Below are 19292 nucleotides of genomic sequence, written 5' to 3'. Positions count from 1 at the left end.
GTAAAGCAGGGTAAGAGTGTGAAACCAAGTCAAGACGATCATGCAAAAAAGGTATAAAAAATATTTTTACTTCATATTAGGAAGGCATTCAAGTATAAAGATAAAAACGATCCTGAATTTTTGTCTTTATTTTAATTAAAGGGGAAGCCACATGTTGGTAAGAAGAAGAAAGCAAATGCTCAGCCAGTAGATTTGCTTCCTTTTCTACAGCGAGAAGAGAAGAGGCCAATACGACCTAGAAACCCTCCTATACCTGTAACACCTGAGGTAATCCTTCCAATTGATCCATTTGTGACACCTGAATTTCCTCGGTTTTCAAGGCTTGCACACTGGATGGATCTACGGGGCATATATCGTGTGTAAGCAACTTTTTGTCCTCGCATAAATATTCCTAATTTATTTTGTAAAAGTTTCGATTGATACTAGTTAATTTTATCAACTACAGACCGTTTTATATCAATGGAAAAGAAATTGAAAAAGAGTTCTTTCAAAAAATGGACGATGCAGAAAACAATCTCAACAAAGAGGTAATCAACACTCTGTTCTGTCTTCTATTTGATTGTGTCATATGTTTAGGAAGAGGTTGAGTTGAGCTATGCTAGATGTCCATGTTATAGCAGTTCTATATGAAGTTTCTAACTATATTGTTACATTGGCAGCACATAAATGTTGCATTTGAAATGCTAAATTGTAAGAGGGTTGAGCAAGGTGCTTGGTTCCGCAACAACAATCTTCCACCAGCATGCTTTGTACCAGTCAAATTCTTAGAAGTGGTTGGGTACGCTTATGAATCTGTCAGGAAGCCACATAAGAAAAAAAAAAGTTATTGGAGGGCTGTGTAGGCGAACTTGTGAAAGGTTTAATACATCCAAAGAAGGTATGGCTGGAAGATGTTGATGTTATATATGGTGTCATTGAAGATAAGTTGAGCTGTCACTATATTGGGGTGGAGATACAATTGATGGACAACACAATCACACTCTTCCATTGTGGTCTTCCAAAAGCAAATATCAAACGTGCTCTTAATCAAATCCAAGAACTGGCAGGTAAAAATATTAGCTAATTTAGAAAATAAAAGTTTGTCACTTGCTGCTTGTGATTGTGATGCATTTTTACATATTCATTTTGTTGTCTGTTGGTGATTGATTTATTGTATAATTTTGGGTATTTATGACAGTGTTGATTAGTGCCATAAAGATGGAACTTCTTGGTGAAGAGGTTAATTTCGAAGATATCAGTCCATTTGAAGTTAAGTTTGCAGAAGGGCTTCCAAAGACAAAATTTCCATACAACTGTGGTATTTTTGTTGTGAAGATGCTGGAATGCAGGTCACTGGGATTGAAGAGCATGGCTAATATAAATGATGAAACTGCGATGGACTTACGAAGCAAGCTATGTTGTGAGATCTTCGACCAGTTTATGGATAAAGATTTCCAGGAAGGTCAAAGGAAGTGAAAATGTCATATTTGTTCTGTTTTCTACACTGTTTTTCTACTTTGATATTAATTATCCCTAACGTTTAAGTTTAAGTTTGTAATGAATTATCCCTAACGTTTTTTTCATTTAGATTGTTATTGAAAAATTTTTTAGGATGTATTGATGAATTGTCAAATGCTTATGGTACTTTTAGGATGGGTTTCCAGAAAAAGAGTGAGAAAGCAAAATGCACCAAAGCCTAGCATATTCCTTTAAAGTTTACAAAAAAAATGAAAAAGAAAGTGATCCGATGTTGATTGAACTCGTGAACTCTCGAAAGATGAATCAAAGTGTGCAGCCGCTGTGCCAAGGGTGTTATACTTGCCAAAAGATATAATAAAACGATAATAACTTGTAACTTTTGAATATTTAATTAAAAACAGAAAAAAGTGAAAATATACACAACGGGAATCGAACACGGCTTATTGTGTGATAAGGGTACACTAAGAGTAGAAGGGCTTGCCACTAGGCTATGGTGGATATTCGATATCAGAGTAAATGTGAACTTATTTATTCACAGACGATAGATTTATATGATCTGGATATCATTTTAAGTATTCAGGATAGCTTTCCAAAAACAAATTCCTTTAAAGTTTACAAAAAAAAAAATGAAAAAGAATGTGATCTGATGTTGATTGAACTCGTGAACTCTCGATAGATTAATCCAAGTGTGCAGCCGTTGTACCAAGGGTCTTATACTTGCCAAAAGCTACAATAAAACGAAAATAACGTTTGAATATTTAATTAAAAACAAAAAAAAATGTGAGTATACACAACGGGGATCGAACACGACTTATTGTGTGATAAGGGTACACTAAGAGTAGAAGGGCTTGCCACTAGGCTACGTTGGTTATTCGATAACAGAGTAAATGTGAACTCATTTATTCACAGACGATAGATTTATATAATCTGGATATCATTTTATGTATTCAGGATGGCTTTCCAAAAACAAATAAGCAAATCAGATAACCAAGTTATAAGAACACTAGGCCAAACCATTACAAAATAGTGAAAAACATTGAACAAGTTTTTTATTTAGGTTGTTAATTGAAGAAACAACACAAGAGAAACAAAAGTGCTTATTCATTTAAAATAAAAACTGAAAATCAAACATAATGTGGTCCTTAAAAACATAAAAAGAGAAGACGATAACATGAAATTACTCATGATGGAGCCAACTTTCGCCAAGTTTATCCCAATCAGGGACTTTGACCTTCACATCAGCAAGCATTCCTTCCGCTTCCGAGTGCTCTTCTTTGAGTTTCTCCAACTCAGCAGTTAAATCAAATTTTCCATCAGCTTTGATAATATCTTCAAGCAACTCGATTTGGACAGCAATTGAATTTGCTTTGCTGGATGCAAGATTCCAATCATTCTCAGATAGCCTGTATTCGTTGGACAAACGAAGAAGAGCCCTGTAATGTTCCACAGTTTCCTTCTTCCCCTTCTTGAAACCTTCGGCGGCATCACATCCGTAAACCTCCTCTATGGGACGCTTCATCATCTTCTTTGAACTTCCTTCCATTGAAACTTTGTCCTGCAACAAAATCGAAACTAAGATGTTACGATAAAATAGAAATAGAAAAAAGTTCATGAATTGAATGGAAAATGAGAAAAATCGAAAACTAACTTGTATTGCAAAAGGATATATCAAGCGAAATGAAGTGAGTGAATAAAAGGTCTGATATCGTCCCTTATATTTATAGAACAAAAAGGAACTCTTCGATTATTGAAGTCAGTTAAAATAAACTCTTGATTATTGTGGAACTCTTCGATTATTGAAGTCAGTTACTGAAATAACCAATCATATAACACCCAATCTTGACGAAAAGAAACTCTTCGGTTACTGAGTTACATGATGTCGTTTGGAAGAGACTCTTCGATTCCTGAGATATATGTTTGAACAAAAAAAAAAAATCACCCATTACTCGTAGGAGAGTCGAACCCGGGTCGATCAAATGTTTCGGTATCATAGGTTTCGTGGTTTAGCCGCTAGGCTGAGGAGAATCATCTGTTAGTTGCTTCCACATAATTGAATTTACCCATACAATTTATAGTATAATACATTGGAAAGATCTTTGATAGTTCAGGATGGGCTTCCGATTGCGACAAATGTGATTCCTGAGATATATGTTTGAACAAAAAAAAAAAAATCACCCATTACTCGTAGGAGAGTCGAACCCGGGTCGATCAAATGTTTCGGTATCATAGGTTTCGTGGTTTAGCCGCTAGGCTGAGGAGAATCATCTGTTAGTTGCTTCCACATAATTGAATTTACCCATACAATTTATAGTATAATACATTGGAAAGATCTTTGATAGTTCAGGATGGGCTTCCGATTGCGACAAATGTGATTCCTGAGATATATGTTTGAACAAAAAAAAAAAAATCACCCATTACTCGTAGGAGAGTCGAACCCGGGTCGATCAAATGTTTCGGTATCATAGGTTTCGTGGTTTAGCCGCTAGGCTGAGGAGAATCATCTGTTAGTTGCTTCCACATAATTGAATTTACCCATACAATTTATAGTATAATACATTGGAAAGATCTTTGATAGTTCAGGATGGGCTTCCGATTGCGACAAATGTGATTCCTGAGATATATGTTTGAACAAAAAAAAAAAAATCACCCATTACTCGTAGGAGAGTCGAACCCGGGTCGATCAAATGTTTCGGTATCATAGGTTTCGTGGTTTAGCCGCTAGGCTGAGGAGAATCATCTGTTAGTTGCTTCCACATAATTGAATTTACCCATACAATTTATAGTATAATACATTGGAAAGATCTTTGATAGTTCAGGATGGGCTTCCGATTGCGACAAATGTGATTCCTGAGATATATGTTTGAACAAAAAAAAAAAAATCACCCATTACTCGTAGGAGAGTCGAACCCGGGTCGATCAAATGTTTCGGTATCATAGGTTTCGTGGTTTAGCCGCTAGGCTGAGGAGAATCATCTGTTAGTTGCTTCCACATAATTGAATTTACCCATACAATTTATAGTATAATACATTGGAAAGATCTTTGATAGTTCAGGATGGGCTTCCGATTGCGACAAATGTGATTCCTGAGATATATGTTTGAACAAAAAAAAAAAAAATCACCCATTACTCGTAGGAGAGTCGAACCCGGGTCGATCAAATGTTTCGGTATCATAGGTTTCGTGGTTTAGCCGCTAGGCTGAGGAGAATCATCTGTTAGTTGCTTCCACATAATTGAATTTACCCATACAATTTATAGTATATAATACATTGGATGTTACAAAAGATGGATTGATAATTGGAAAGATAGTTCAGATTTCCGACAAATGTGATTCCTGAGATATATGTTTGAACAAAAAAAAAAAAATCACCCATTACTCGTAGGAGAGTCGAACCCGGGTCGATCAAATGTTTCGGTATCATAGGTTTCGTGGTTTAGCCGCTAGGCTGAGGAGAATCATCTGTTAGTTGCTTCCACATAATTGAATTTACCCATACAATTTATAGTATAATACATTGTATATTACAAAAGTTGGATGTTACAAAAGTTGGATGGGATTCCAGAATAGTTGAATATTACTGTGTTTTTTTCTAGCAAAGAAGTTTAAACTAAAAATTGAAATGAGATCAAAAGATAATGTTGTATATTACAAAAGTTGTAAGAAATCATACTTATTCAGGATAGGGTTCCAAAAGAAAAAATGTATATGGTCTTGTGCATATCATGTAACCATCAAATAGCCAAACATCCAAATAATAATCGATAAAAATGTAAAAATGTAGAACTTCATCCTATAGGCCTCTGGCATGTGATCTTGTTGTGCCCTCCTGTGCCACATCTGCTGCACTTGTGGGACTGAGATTTAGATCCAGGAACCCCAAACTCGCCAACGGATCTCTTTCTCTTTGTAGGAGGGCGTCCACTTTTCTTTTTGGTAGCTGGAGGTGGGCAAGACAGTTCATCAATATTCTCTGGATAGGTGGACGTTGACAACTCTCCACCAGGATGTATGCTTTCAGCATAAGCTTTAGCCCACGTTTCTGTCAAGTGAGAAGCATCAACAAAACGGTTTTCATCTCTCTTGATATGCTTAGCAGCAGCGATGGCATGGATGCAGGGGATCTTGTCAATGTCGAAAACATTACATGTGCAATGCCGCTTCTCCAAGTCAACAACAAACTTCATTGTTTCATTCTTCACCTCAAACTCGCTTCGATCAACTTGATACACATTCAACAACATTGCGGCCCCTAACCTAGATACCAATTTCTGAACAACTTTTGGAGTAACCAGGTGCTTATGTTTCGCAGCCGCTTCGCGTCGCTCAAAAAACCAAGTGGTCATCGTCAATCTGATAGTTTCAAGGAGAGAGATAATGGGCAACTCACGAGGCATCTTCAACATAGAATTGAGAGACTCTGCAATGTTGGTAGTCATGATATTATACCTGTTCGCAGGCGCATAGCTTCGTGCCCACTTCCTAAAATCAGACTCTTCCAGATACTTAGCCAATTCAGGACATTTATCCTTTATGTCCTTGAAGATTAACCAGAACTCGTGACACGTATAGGCATCAGCAGCGCTTTCCACCAGAGGTAGCAACCCAGTCTTCGCATATGTAGGAGTGATGTTGCGGAGCAGATGGATCCTGCAAATTCCATGGTGAGATAAGGGATATACATCCTCCAACGCTGAAGAAATGGAGTTAGCCCTGTCTGATACAAAAACAAGATCCGAAGCGTCCGGGATCTTCTGGCTCAAACCTCTAAAGAACCATTTCCAAGAGGCGCCGTTTTCTGCGTCAACCACTGCAAAGGCGAGAGGATATAGATGATAATTCCCATCTTGAGCACAAGCTGCCAATAAAGTCCCATTGAATTTTCCCTTCAGAAATGTACCATCTACTGCAATAACTCTCCTCATCAATGAAAATCCCCTTATCGATGGACCAAAAGCCACAAATGCATACTTGAACTTTCCTGCAGCATCAACATGTTGATAAGTCAAGGAACCAGGGTTTGTTTCTGTGATTTTATACAACCACCTAGACAAATTGTAATAGCTGTCTTCAGGAGTCCCTCTAACCAAAATCTGAGCTTCTTCTCTCACTCTCCAAGCTTGTTTGTAATTGATGTGAACACCATGCAGCATCCTGACCTGTTCAATGATCTGTTTCGGTTTGAGACCTTCCTTTTTTTCTCCATAATTGCTGGAAATCAAAGAACCCAACAACTTTGCAGATGCTTGTCTGTGGTTGGCTTTCCTGTGTGTTGTATCGCATGTATGCTCATGAACATACTTTTTAACAACGAAAAAATCTGAAACAGGTAGCTTGATAGCACGCATCCTCCACGTGCAATTTTCATCAACACAACTCAAAAGCACTCTTGACTTGTTAGAAGAGACAGTCTTGTACTCAAACTTCCACTCTAAAGCCCATTTCTTCATCCTCAACATCAACTCTCTCTTTGTCTTAAAATAGCTATTCACCTTAATATCGCCAGCTACTCTCGTGTTTGGTGAAAGTCCAATATGGACAGGGCTAAAATCCGGAAGAGCATTCAGAGGAACTGTAGAAACACCTTCATATAGAAAACTCTGCAAAAGTCAAGTAGTTCTGTAAGGCATAATACTTGATTATGAAGCATATCATGCAAACACAAACAGAAAAAGGGAATTAGGGACAATGTACCTGTTTTTCACTCTGCACAGTAGGAAGAATCACTGGATTGGCATTCAATGGAACAGTAGAAGCAAATGTATCAGAAGCTTGAATGTTACAGCTAGCTGAATCAGTACTAAAATCCGGAAGAGCATTCAGAGGAACTGTAGAAACACCTTCATATAGAAGACTCTGCAAAAGTCAAGTAGTTTTGTAAGGCATAGTACTTGATTATGAAGCATATCATGCAAACACAAACAGAAAAAGGGAATTAAGGACAATGTACCTGTTTTTCACTCTGCACAGTAGAAAGAATCGCTGGATTGGCATTCAATGGAACAGTAGAAGCAAATGTATCAGAAGCTTGAGTGTTACAGCTAACTGGATCAGTACTAACCTGCATAAGTCAAGTAGTTCTGTAAGGCATAATACTTGGTTATGAAGCATATCCTGAAAAGTCTAAGAAAAAATCATACAAACCTTAACACACAAACGACAGGTTCCATCAAATGCTCTAGTCTTGGAAATGAAAGTTCTGAGCTGACGAGTATTACCTATCGAGAGTGGGGGGAAACTTTCAATAATACATTTCATATCCAATGAAAAACCATAACTCAAACTGATTTCTTCCTCTTTAACACTAAAATCTTCAGAGACAATCTTCATCAAATCTTCATACAGTAGATCTTCTTCTATGGAAATGATTGATGCATTCCTCTTCAAATCAACAAGAAACTCCCACTGGAGAGATTCTTTTGAGATCCATTGTCCACAGATGCACAAAACTTCCATTGTTCTACAAAATCAACTTCAAATCATCAACAAATGAATAATATATAACAAAACCTAGATAATGTATAACAAAATGAAATGATTCAAACCTTAATCAAATCAGACACACGAGAGAGAGAATGAGATGAATAGACGTAGAAACGACAGATCAATTGAGAAACGACGACGACGATAAATAAACGGAGAGACGACGACGACGAATCAACGGAGAGGCGAAGACGACGACGGAGAGACGACGACGACGACGACGACGGAGAGACGACGACGACAAGGACGGGGAGACGACGACGGAGAGACGACGACGACGACGACGGAGAGACGAGAAGAAGAAGCGATGAAACGAGGACGGCGACAAATTGATTTCAAATTTGTTTTTTAAATTAGTTAAAGAAGGGGGCATAAGGGTAAATTGCCCCTTTAATGAAACCTATTTTTGTGAATTCTGATCCTGAGTGCTAGTTTGGGGAGGAAAACTTCATTTAGTGTTCTTTGTGTCATTTTCTCTATATATATATATATATATATATTGAGACTAGAATACTGAAAAAGTATACCATATAAAATATTAAAAAAGATATTGAGACCAGAATATTTTAATTTTGAAATTTACATTCATATGATCATAAAATCATATGAATATGAAATATCATTAAAAATATATTCAGATTATATATATACCAAGACCAGAATGTTGAAAATAGTATACCATATAAAATACATAAATATGTTAATTCTGAAATTTTGCATTTGTATTGACACGAGAATAATTTAATTTTGAAATTTACATTTAATCTTTAAAAACAATTATAAATTACTAAAACTAATAAAAATCTTACATTGAAAATTTTGTGATTAATGGTTTAATTTTTTTTGTTACTGAAAATATACAATTGTTAATTAATATGAGTAGAAACTAGGAAACTTCAATTTAATATTCATATTAAAATATACTAAATATTTGGTGGTACATATTTTTGACTGGATTTTGGAAATTTTCTTGAAAGGATTTAGGAAATATAATATTAGAGATTAATTAAATATTAATTGGTTATTTGAAAATCTTTATTTAGTAAAATATGGAAGTTCGTATTTCAAAAATTGCAGATATTTATAGCAATAGATAGGCTATATTTGAATGTGAGTAGTTAGTAATAGTATAGGTTAAGAGAAATATATAAATTATAGTTTTTAAAAAAGATTATACCTAGAATTAAGTTGAATCCCAATTTGTGATTCTATTTTAATAGATTGTACATATTAAGATATATATGATTAAAATAAGATAAACCAAAACCATTTTGAAAAGATAAATGATAAATAATTTGTTTTGGAAAGATCAGTGAAAACAACTTCTCCTTCTATATCACATTAAAAAAATATCGTATTGCTATTAGTCAGAGTGTTTTTATGTATTTCTAAAAAAACAGAAGGACAAACAGAATATACATAAATTTTCATTCAAAATTTATACATGTTTTAAGCAAGAAAAAAGATTTACACAAGCAAGGTTCATACTTAATTTGAAAAAGTAACAATTATTATGTTACAAATATAAGTTTCACTTATGCATGGATTATCACATAGCTCACACTCAGGTTACGAATTGCAACCTGTAATTTGCGTATTTCAAAGTGGAATTGATAGTACCGCAAGTTGATCACCATTCAGCATTTACACTGAAAAAACGCTCTAATAAAAATACAAAAGATCCGAATGGTAACCGCGGATTTAGTAACATAAGCAGGACATAATTAAACTGCGGTACAGTTCAATTGCGGTTCATGCGGTTTACGGGACAAGTGAGATTTTAATAGAAAAGTTGTGCGGTTTTGATAGAAAAAAAAGTGCGGTTTTGATTAAAAATGTGTTTTTACGAAAAAAAAATAACATAAAATAAAATATTAATATAAGTAAAAACAAAATTTGTTTATTTAGTGAAGATATAAAATTTTAAATAAATTTTGATAAACAATTTGACTGCGGTTTTTGCATTTTATATAAATTATTTATTAAGCTATTAAAATAGGTGCTTTAACTAAAAATAAATAAAAGAAGTAATATATTTTATATGGTGCATTTTTATTTGATAAATTTTATTGCAAACAGAATGTTCAGTTTATAAATAATATTTTTAAATATTTAGTTGTTTCAAAACTAAATATATTAATATTTGAGAATTTAAAAAAGAAATATGAAAAAATCGAAAAAACAATTTTGAATTTTTGAAAATGTAGAATTCGAAAACTATAAAAAGTTAAATTATTTTACTTTTTGATACTCTATCGGATGATCCGGTCGGCCAACACAGTTAGTGCTACGAGTGGACCGGCTACCACACTACCTTATCCGAGTTTGGAATGCCTTCCGACTAATGTCGAGGGGTGGACCAATCGTCTTTTACAATCCACCATGTCAACCACTTGGGTCGGAGCCCAATCCCAGACTGGTCAAGTAACGATAATTTAATTCCCAGCATAAATCAAACGTAGGACTGATGTAGGTACACATCAAAACCCAAGAGATTGACACTAGGCTACCACCACTTGGTTTTTTATATTTGATACCATCATTCATGTTTACTTTTCAAATATTCAAAAATAACTAAAGTATTAGGTTTCGTTAAAGAGGCAAAAAAAAATTCTATATATCTATAAAGCAACGATAATTTTTTTTTGCCTCTTTAACGAAACCTAATACTTTATTTATTTGTGAAAATTTGAAAGTAAACATGAATAATAGTATCAAAGATGAGGTAAAAGTATAATTTCCCCTTAATATTTTAGGCATATAAATTAGATTTTACATATAAAGGTACCCACTTCTTTTTGATTCACTTAGAATATTTTATATTTAAGAATATACGAACCATTCTGAATATTTTAGTTAATTACATAAATTAATAAAAAAAAATTTTAGATGTTTTGGTTAGTATCAAAACAATCATATGCATAAATACGCGAATTGAATATAACAATAGAAAGTTATAACAAAAATTAAGGTTTAAAAAAGTAAAAATTGAAAAAAAAAACCTCCAGATGTAGATGAATACTGCACCATAATGCATGTGTACCTTGAATAGGTACGTTATTGTCAAAGGTAAAACAAAGAAAAAATATTTATTGCCAACTAAATAATGCCTGCAGATTATTTATTATTGTGAATGGTACATCATTTGCGGTTTTCTTAAAACCGCACAGAAATCCATGATCAGTGTGTTGTCATTCATACACAAAAAGTAAATATGCGGATTTTTTTTGGCTACATGCAAAGTTTAAAAAACGCACTTCATAATTATCTCCATGTAAAAGACAATGGTACAATCGAAAACCGTACTTGTGTTATTCTTTGGGTCCGAATGGTAACCGCAAATTTGATAATATAAGCGGTGCATAATTAAAGTGCGGGACGGTTCAACTGTGGTTCGTGCGTTTTGTGGGATAAATACGGTTTTGATAAAACTAGCGGTGCGGAATGTGTTTGATTGGTGAAAATTTAGTTTGTGGAACTGAAAAATAAAATAAACGGAAATGTAAAATTAATATATCAATATAATTTAGTTTTATTAGTGTAGAATTTCTTTATTATTTAGAACTTTTAAATACCAAAATTCATCTTAAATAAAAATATAAATTTATATCTAAAAATAAATAAAATACAATAAATAATTATATTTATAAAAATACTAATAATTTGTTTCATCTAATAACTAATATTTATATAATTAAAGTCACTAACAACATTTGTTTTATCATAAATATAGATATATATATATATATATATATATATATATATATATATATATATATATATATATAATTATATATATAGATATATATATATATATAGATATATATATATATATACGAATATATTTAGTCCATCACTAGCGAGGGTGCTTGAGTTTAAAATAATTTTTTTTTTGCCGAATAAAATAATTAATTATACTAACCAATTTTCACAAACATTAGTTATTCTAGATTACTACCACTACAAGAAAACGTAACCTTAACGAGGAAATTTAACGAGGAAAAAGAATCCTCGTAAAAAAACGTTGATTTTGCGAGGAAAGTACGTGGAAAAAGAAAAGCATCGTTATTTCGTCGTAAGGTAACGACAAAACATATTCGTCGTAAAGACGATGTAAATTGACGTGGCTTTTACGAGGAAAAACTATTTCCTCGTAAAAGCCACGTAAATTTCGCGAGTTCTTTACGACGAAATATTTTACGTGTACTTAACGAGAAAATTTTGAATCCACCAACTTGGTAGGTGGCTCACGTTTTTTTTTTGGCCATCCAATTAATTTTCGTCGTAATTTCATAGTAAAATTACAACTACCAGATTCGAAATTTTCTAAATATGGTGTTTGAACATCATTTTAAACACACCAACAACAAAAAACGTGAAAGAAAAAAAAATGGCTGGCTCTGGGACTATTTACGAGTTGCGGAATTGGATGTATATGCATAGAGATGCTAACGGGAGAGTGACGAAAGAATACCTTGCGGGGCTGGAGACATTTATGCACCAAGCAGATTCAACACCGCTCGCCCAAGAAAGTGGTAAGATGTTCTGTCCTTGTCGGAAATGCAACAATTCGAAATTGGCAAACCGTGAAAATGTTTGGAAGCATTTAATAAATAGAGGTTTCACGCCAAATTACTATATCTGGTTTCAACATGGGGAAGGTTATAATTATGATCAGAATGAAGCTAGTAGTAGTAATAGCAATTTTCAGGAAGAACCGGTTAATCATCATTTGCATAATGAACATAGTTACCATCAGGAGGAGATGGTAGATTATGATAGGGTTCATGATATGGTAGCTGATGCATTCGTAGCTCATGATGAAGATGAAGAACCTAATATAGATGCAAAAAAGTTTTACGGAATGTTAAACGCGGCGAATCAACCACTTTACAGTGGTTGTAGAGAAGGTCTCTCTAAATTGTCGTTGGCTGCTAGAATGATGAATATTAAAACTGATCACAATCTACCTGAAAGTTGCATGAACGAATGGGCGGACTTGTTTAAAGAGTATTTGCCGGAAGACAATGTGTCTGCTGATTCTTATTATGAGATTCAGAAATTAGTTTATAGTCTTGGGTTGCCTTCGGAGATGATAGATGTCTGCATCGACAACTGCATGATCTATTGGGGAGATGATGAGAAGCTAGAAGTATGTCGATTCTGCAAGAAGCCACGATTCAAGCCGCAAGGACGGGGACGTAATAGGGTACCGTACCAAAGGATGTGGTACCTACCAATTACAGACAGATTGAAAAGATTGTATCAATCAGAGCAGACTGCTGCAAAGATGAGATGGCATGCCGAGCATACTCAGACGGATGGTGAGATGACTCATCCATCAGATGCAAGAGCCTGGAAACATTTCAACAAAGTACATCCGGATTTTGCTAGCAATAGCCGGAATGTGTATCTCGGATTATGCACAGATGGATTTAGTCCGTTCGGAATGTCAGGGAGACAATATTCATTGTGGCCAGTCTTTCTTACGCCATACAACCTGCCACCGGAGATGTGCATGCAACGGGAGTTGCTATTCTTGACGATATTGATACCTGGTCCGAACCATCCAAAAAGGTCCCTGGATGTTTTCCTACAACCACTGATAAAAGAGTTGAAGGATTTGTGGTCAACAGGGGTGAGGACGTATGACTGTTCAACGAAGACGAATTTTACGATGCGAGCTATGCTTTTGTGGACCATAAGTGACTTTCCTGCATATGGGATGTTGTCTGGATGGACTACACATGGGAGATTAGCTTGTCCATATTGTAATGGAACGACAGATGCGTTTCAACTGAAGAATGGTAGGAAGACAAGTTGGTTTGATTGTCATCGTCGATTTCTTCCCATTGGCCATCCTTACCGAAGAAACAAGAATTTGTTTAGGCACAAAAGGGTTGTGAGAGACACTCCTCCACCATATCTAACTGGAGAACAAATTGAAGCACAAATCGACTACTACGGAGCTAACGAAACAGTTCGTTGGGGTGGTAATTGGCATGTCCCTCGTAATATGCCTGATTCTTACGGTGTTCATCACAACTGGCACAAGAAGAGTATATTTTGGGAGTTGCCATATTGGAAGGATCTTCTTCTGCGCCACAACCTCGATGTGATGCATATAGAGAAGAATTTCTTTGAGAACATCATGAATACAATATTGAATGTCCCAGGGAAGACAAAAGACAACATAAAATCGAGGTTGGACTTGCCGGATATTTGCTCAAGAAGCGAGTTACATATTAAAAGCAATGGACAAGTTCCCGTTCCGATATTCAGACTGTCTTCAGAAAAAAAGTCGGTGTTGTTCAACTGGGTGGCATCAGAAGTGAAGTTCCCCGATGGGTATGTTTCAAATCTCTCTAGATGTGTTGAAAAGGGTCAAAAGTTCTCTGGGATGAAGAGTCATGATTGTCATGTCTTTATGCAACGACTACTGCCCTTTGCATTTGCGGAGCTACTTCCAACAAACGTACATGAAGCACTTGCAGGTTCGTAGTGTTTATATCACAATAATTTTATAACGGTCTAGTTTGCAAAATAATATACGACTAACAATGTGTTTAATTGTTTTGGAATATAAAAGGCATTGGAGCATTTTTCAGGGATCTGAGCACACGCACTCTTAAAGAAGAAGTTGTGGAACAGCTTCAGGAGAACATTCCCATCTTATTGTGCAACTTGGAGAAGATATTTCCTCCTGGATTTTTTGACGTCATGGAGCATCTAGCTGTCCACCTCCCATATGAAGCATTGCTTCGTGGACCTGTACATTACGGATGGATGTATCAGTATGAGCGAGCCATGAAATATTTGAAGGGAAAAGCAAAGAACCTCGCCAAAGTTGAAGGTTCTATAATTGCTGGAAGTTTGACGGAAGAAGTTTCTCACTTCACATCGTACTACTTTGCGTCAAAAGTACGTACCCGTAGAAGAGCTCCAAGAAGATATGATGATGGTGGAGTTGCGCCAACATATGCAGTTGCTGGTGTTCCAGACATCTTTAGCCAGATTGGACGACTCGGTGGGAAGTCTAAAGAGGTTTGGTGGTCGAGTGAACAAGACGCTCATAGTGCACACACCTATATTCTACTCAATTGCGAGGATCCATTGATGCGTTATTTTGAAAGGTAACATATATGGACACTTCAAAACACATATAATTAATTATATAATTGCAAGAGATTCATTCCTATGAAATGTGATTAATTTTACAGCCTATTTGTTTCTCAAGTCGAAGAAACATTTCCTGGTATATCCACAAGTGACGTAGACAAAAGGAAAGATCAGCACTTCATTAAGTGGTTGCGGAATCAGGTATTATAACTCAAACTATTTTTCATACATGATTTGTATTTTAATGTTCTCTTTATTTTTGCAGGTTGATTATGACGACGATGCAGATTATCCTAAGTGGTTACACGAAGTAATTCAATCTCCACTTGTAAAGGTCACCACATCACAGATGTATTTCACACGAGGCTACACTTTTCACACATATGAGTATGGTAGACAGCGGGCGACCAGTAACTATGGAATATGTGTGAAAGGGGAAACAGATTTCTACGGGATCTTGACGGAGATTATTGAAGTCGAATTTCCAGGGATACTGAAGCTGAAATGCGTCATCTTCAAATGTGAATGGTTCGACCCCGTCGTCAACAGAGGTGTTCGGTCTAACAAATTTGGTGTAGTTGATGTCAACGGTGGACGTCGGTACAACAAATTCGAGCCTTTCATCTTAGCTTCACAAGCAGACCAAGTTAGCTTCCTTCCATACCCTCGGATGAGAGATTCGGGTATAAATTGGTTAGCAGTGATCAAAGTTACACCTCGAGGACGAATCATCAGTGGAGAAGAACCACCATTGCAAGAAGAACAGATAAATGAAGTCGAGGAACCTGAACAAGAATTGATGACATCCTTCTCATTGATCCGCATAATCACGAATACGAAGATCTTACCGATGATGCCACAGACGAAGCTGTAGAAGACGAGTTTAATGAAAATGATGATATTTCTAGTGATGACGAGAATGTCGATGTATCCGATTGATGTATTTGATTTTGTGTAGTTTTTTATGAATAAGGTAATGTGAGAGTTTGTTTTATGAATAAGGTAATGTGGGAGTTGTTTTATGAATAAGAAATTGTGGGAGTTTGTTTTATAAATAAGTAAATGTGGGAATTGTGGTTTGGAATGGAAATAAAGATGGGGTTTGGAATATATGAAGTAGAAGATAAGGAATATGGGGTTTTGGGGTTTGGAGTTTCGGATTTTAGGGATTTAAACGTAATACTCGTTAATTCCTCGTAAGTTGACGTCGAATGTACGACGTAATCCTCGTTTATTCCACGTAGGACAGAATCGTCGTAAAGAACTCGTTAGCTTACGTGTAAATAACGACGAAACTAAAAAAATAAAGAAAATGAAACCCGTTAATTCCACGTAGGACGGAATCGTCGTAAAGACCTCGTAAGGTAAATAGACGTAAATACCACGTAAAGTAAATGACGAAGGAGGCACTCTTTAATTCCACGTAGGATGATTTCGTCGTCAACACCTCGTAACAAAAATCGTCGTAAAAACCTCGTAGACTAAAAACTAGAAATAAAAGGAAAGAAGAGAGACACCAGATTTACATGTGGCAAGACTTCTAGCAATTATAATACTTAAGTCTCGCCCACATAAATTCTAATATCTTCTTCTCTTTCTTTTTTTCCAAATATTCTAATTTGGTGAAAAGCGGGACTAGCTACTTCCTCATAGTATAAAAACTAGTAAAAAAAAAAAAAAGAAAGATACTGGAATTATATGTGGCGAGACTTAAGTCTCACCCACATAAATTCTAATATCTTTTTCTTCTTTTTTTTTCAAATATTTCTAATTTGAAAAGTATTTGGTGAGGAGTGTGATTTGAGATAGGGTGTGTTTTGTGAGTTTGTGTGTGGTTTGAGAAGGAAAGTTGTGGGTATTTATAGAAAATATAGGCTCGCTAATTCCTCGTAACTGGTTAACTCGTTAATTCCACGTAACCCAACTCGTCGTAAAAACGTCGTTAACGAAAACGCGGGCCTTTGTATTTCGTCGCTATTTCCTCGTAAATGAAAACGCGGGCCTCTGTAATTCCTCGTAAGTTTACGAGGAAATTACGAGGACAAGTAATCTTATATATATCCCGAGCGAGCTCGCTGTCTTTCCTCTCCACTTCCTCTCCACTTCCTCCCTAATTCGTAGCAATGGTAAGTCTCTCTAATTCCTCTCTAGTTTGATAGTTTAGGATAGATTAGGTGGTTAGTATAGGGAATTTAGATAGGTTTACGGATCTTATGTTATTTAGTGTTGATTAGGTGGATAATGTTGGGAAGTATATGTTCACGAAATTTAAAAAATTAAATTTTTTCTCAGGTTCGAAAAGGTAGACTTACTGCCCATTACAGAGAGATGTTCGGTGAGCCGGTAGTAGTTTAGACCCGTCGTCTTCTTCAGCTCCCGGTTCTTCGGGTCAGGAGACTGTCCCCGAGACTCAGAGGTCAGAGGTGGATCTCCTTCTTCTAGTGCACCATCGGTTCCTCACGTGCCTCCCCAGATGGCTCCTCCTCCTGTGCCTCCTCCCATGCCGGCACCTCCGATGCCCGCCGAGATTCATCCCGATTTGATGGTGCCTCCGAGTGCTCCTTACTCGCAGTACACCGTAGAGGACATTCTCCGTCTGCCAGGCAGAGAAGGTTTACCAGTCATCGACCCCGACCGACCGACGGAACTTTATGGTATGTTTCATTATTTTTTTATTCTTTTTAAATTCTTTTATAACTTTAAAAAATAATTTATATTTTAAATTTGTATTTTTCAGGTGGGGGATTGACGGATGTCTTGCATCGGACGTAACCGACACGATAAAAGGTTACTTCTCCATGCCACATCCGAACTGGAAAACGACGCCCCACTACGTCAGAAAGACGTGGTTCAAAATTTACGCTGTAAGTTCTATTAATTAATATATATCTTTAAATTTTTTCATTATTATATATATATTTTTTCTGAAAAACTAATTATAAATTATTTTTTCCAACAGCAAAAATATAATTGGGCCTTGGGGATCACTGAGAGAGGGAGAGAAGAAGTTTGTCGCGAAGGCGAAAGTTCGCTTGTTGGACACGGTCTCCAACTGGAAGGGTGACTGGATCGTGAAGGGGTATGAGCGTGGCAAACCCGCTGAGCTCACCACGGATGTCTGGGATGGCCTCATCCGATATTGGCGTCTTCCTGATTCCATTAGAATCGCCCAGTCTTGCTCTAACTCCGTAACACAGTCGATGAGCACGGGAACGGGCCGATGCTTCACACTACGGGCCAAAAACCCCACGCCGGTGTCCGTTTGGAAATGGTAATTAAAATTAATTATATTAAATTTTTAGTATATTTATATATATTTCTAAACAACTTTCTTAAATGTTTTTTTAGCCCAAAGAGACGGGAGAATTCCCGTCTCTATGCAACTTTACGAGAGGACCCACAAGAACAAGGCGGGCCGATTTATAGATGGCAAGTCCGAGCAAATCTACAACGATTTGGCTGCTCGGGTTGAAGAACGCCAGACCCAGCTGACCCAACAGTCCACCGATGGATTACCCGTCACCTTATCCACACCTGAAGTGGATAAGCTTTACGAGGAGGTAAATTTTCTAAAATTTTAATTTTCTAAATATTCATTTAATTTAACTTTAAATTTTTACTAACAAAATTTATTTTTGTTTTTAAGGTTGTCCCTAAAAAAAAGGGACGGACGTTGGGGATTGGTTCCGTCAACGATGTTCCGAGAGCGACATTGTCTTATGTTCAGCGACGGGATGATGATGAAGTCTCTCAGCTGCGTAGGGAGTCCGAAGAGCTGCGTAGAGAGTTACTCAGCTGCGTAAGGAGTTGAGCTCGACGCATCTGCGATCTCGTATGGGTGGACTCGAGGGCTTCTTGGACGTTGTAGCGGCCACAAATCCGGAATGGGAGACTTTGTTGAGGACCATGCGACAACAAAATCCTATCCCAGGCCAGTCACCGACCGACGACTCACATGCCGAGGCGGATGTTCAGGCGAGGAGTGATGAATTCTACGAGGCGATTAACGACCACCCTTAGTTCTTTTTAATTTCGGTTCTTGTATTATGAATTCAAAACTTATTTATATAAAAATATTTTGGTTTTGATTTTTTTAGAATTTTAATTTTATTAATAATTTAAATAATTTAAATAATATTTAATTATTATAATTTTTTATATTTCTATAAAATAATGAAACGAAGTAAATTCGTAGCTAATTTTGCGGCTTCTTTACGTGGAAGCTTAACGTGGTTT

The 19292-nt window shown here is 36.1% G+C and overlaps 1 protein-coding gene across 1 annotated transcript; it reads right to left on the bottom strand.

Annotated features, from left to right (window-relative positions):
- Positions 1-5242: 5242 nt before the first annotated feature.
- Positions 5243-8627, bottom strand: LOC125576913. Its single transcript, XM_048737439.1, has 2 exons — positions 7599-8627; positions 5243-7515 (listed from the first exon to the last, which is right to left on the bottom strand). The coding sequence occupies exon 2, from the start codon at positions 6911-6913 to the stop codon at positions 5243-5245; it is 1671 nt and encodes a 556-aa protein (XP_048593396.1). The 5' UTR covers positions 6914-7515; positions 7599-8627.
- Between the last annotated feature and the right edge of the window lie 10665 nt (positions 8628-19292).

Source organism: Brassica napus, chromosome A8 (genome assembly GCF_020379485.1).
Source record: "Brassica napus cultivar Da-Ae chromosome A8, Da-Ae, whole genome shotgun sequence".
In the NCBI taxonomy this organism is placed as follows: Eukaryota; Viridiplantae; Streptophyta; class Magnoliopsida; order Brassicales; family Brassicaceae; genus Brassica; species Brassica napus.
Note: the sequence above shows the minus strand (reverse complement) of the source record. Positions and strands in the feature narration are given on the sequence as shown.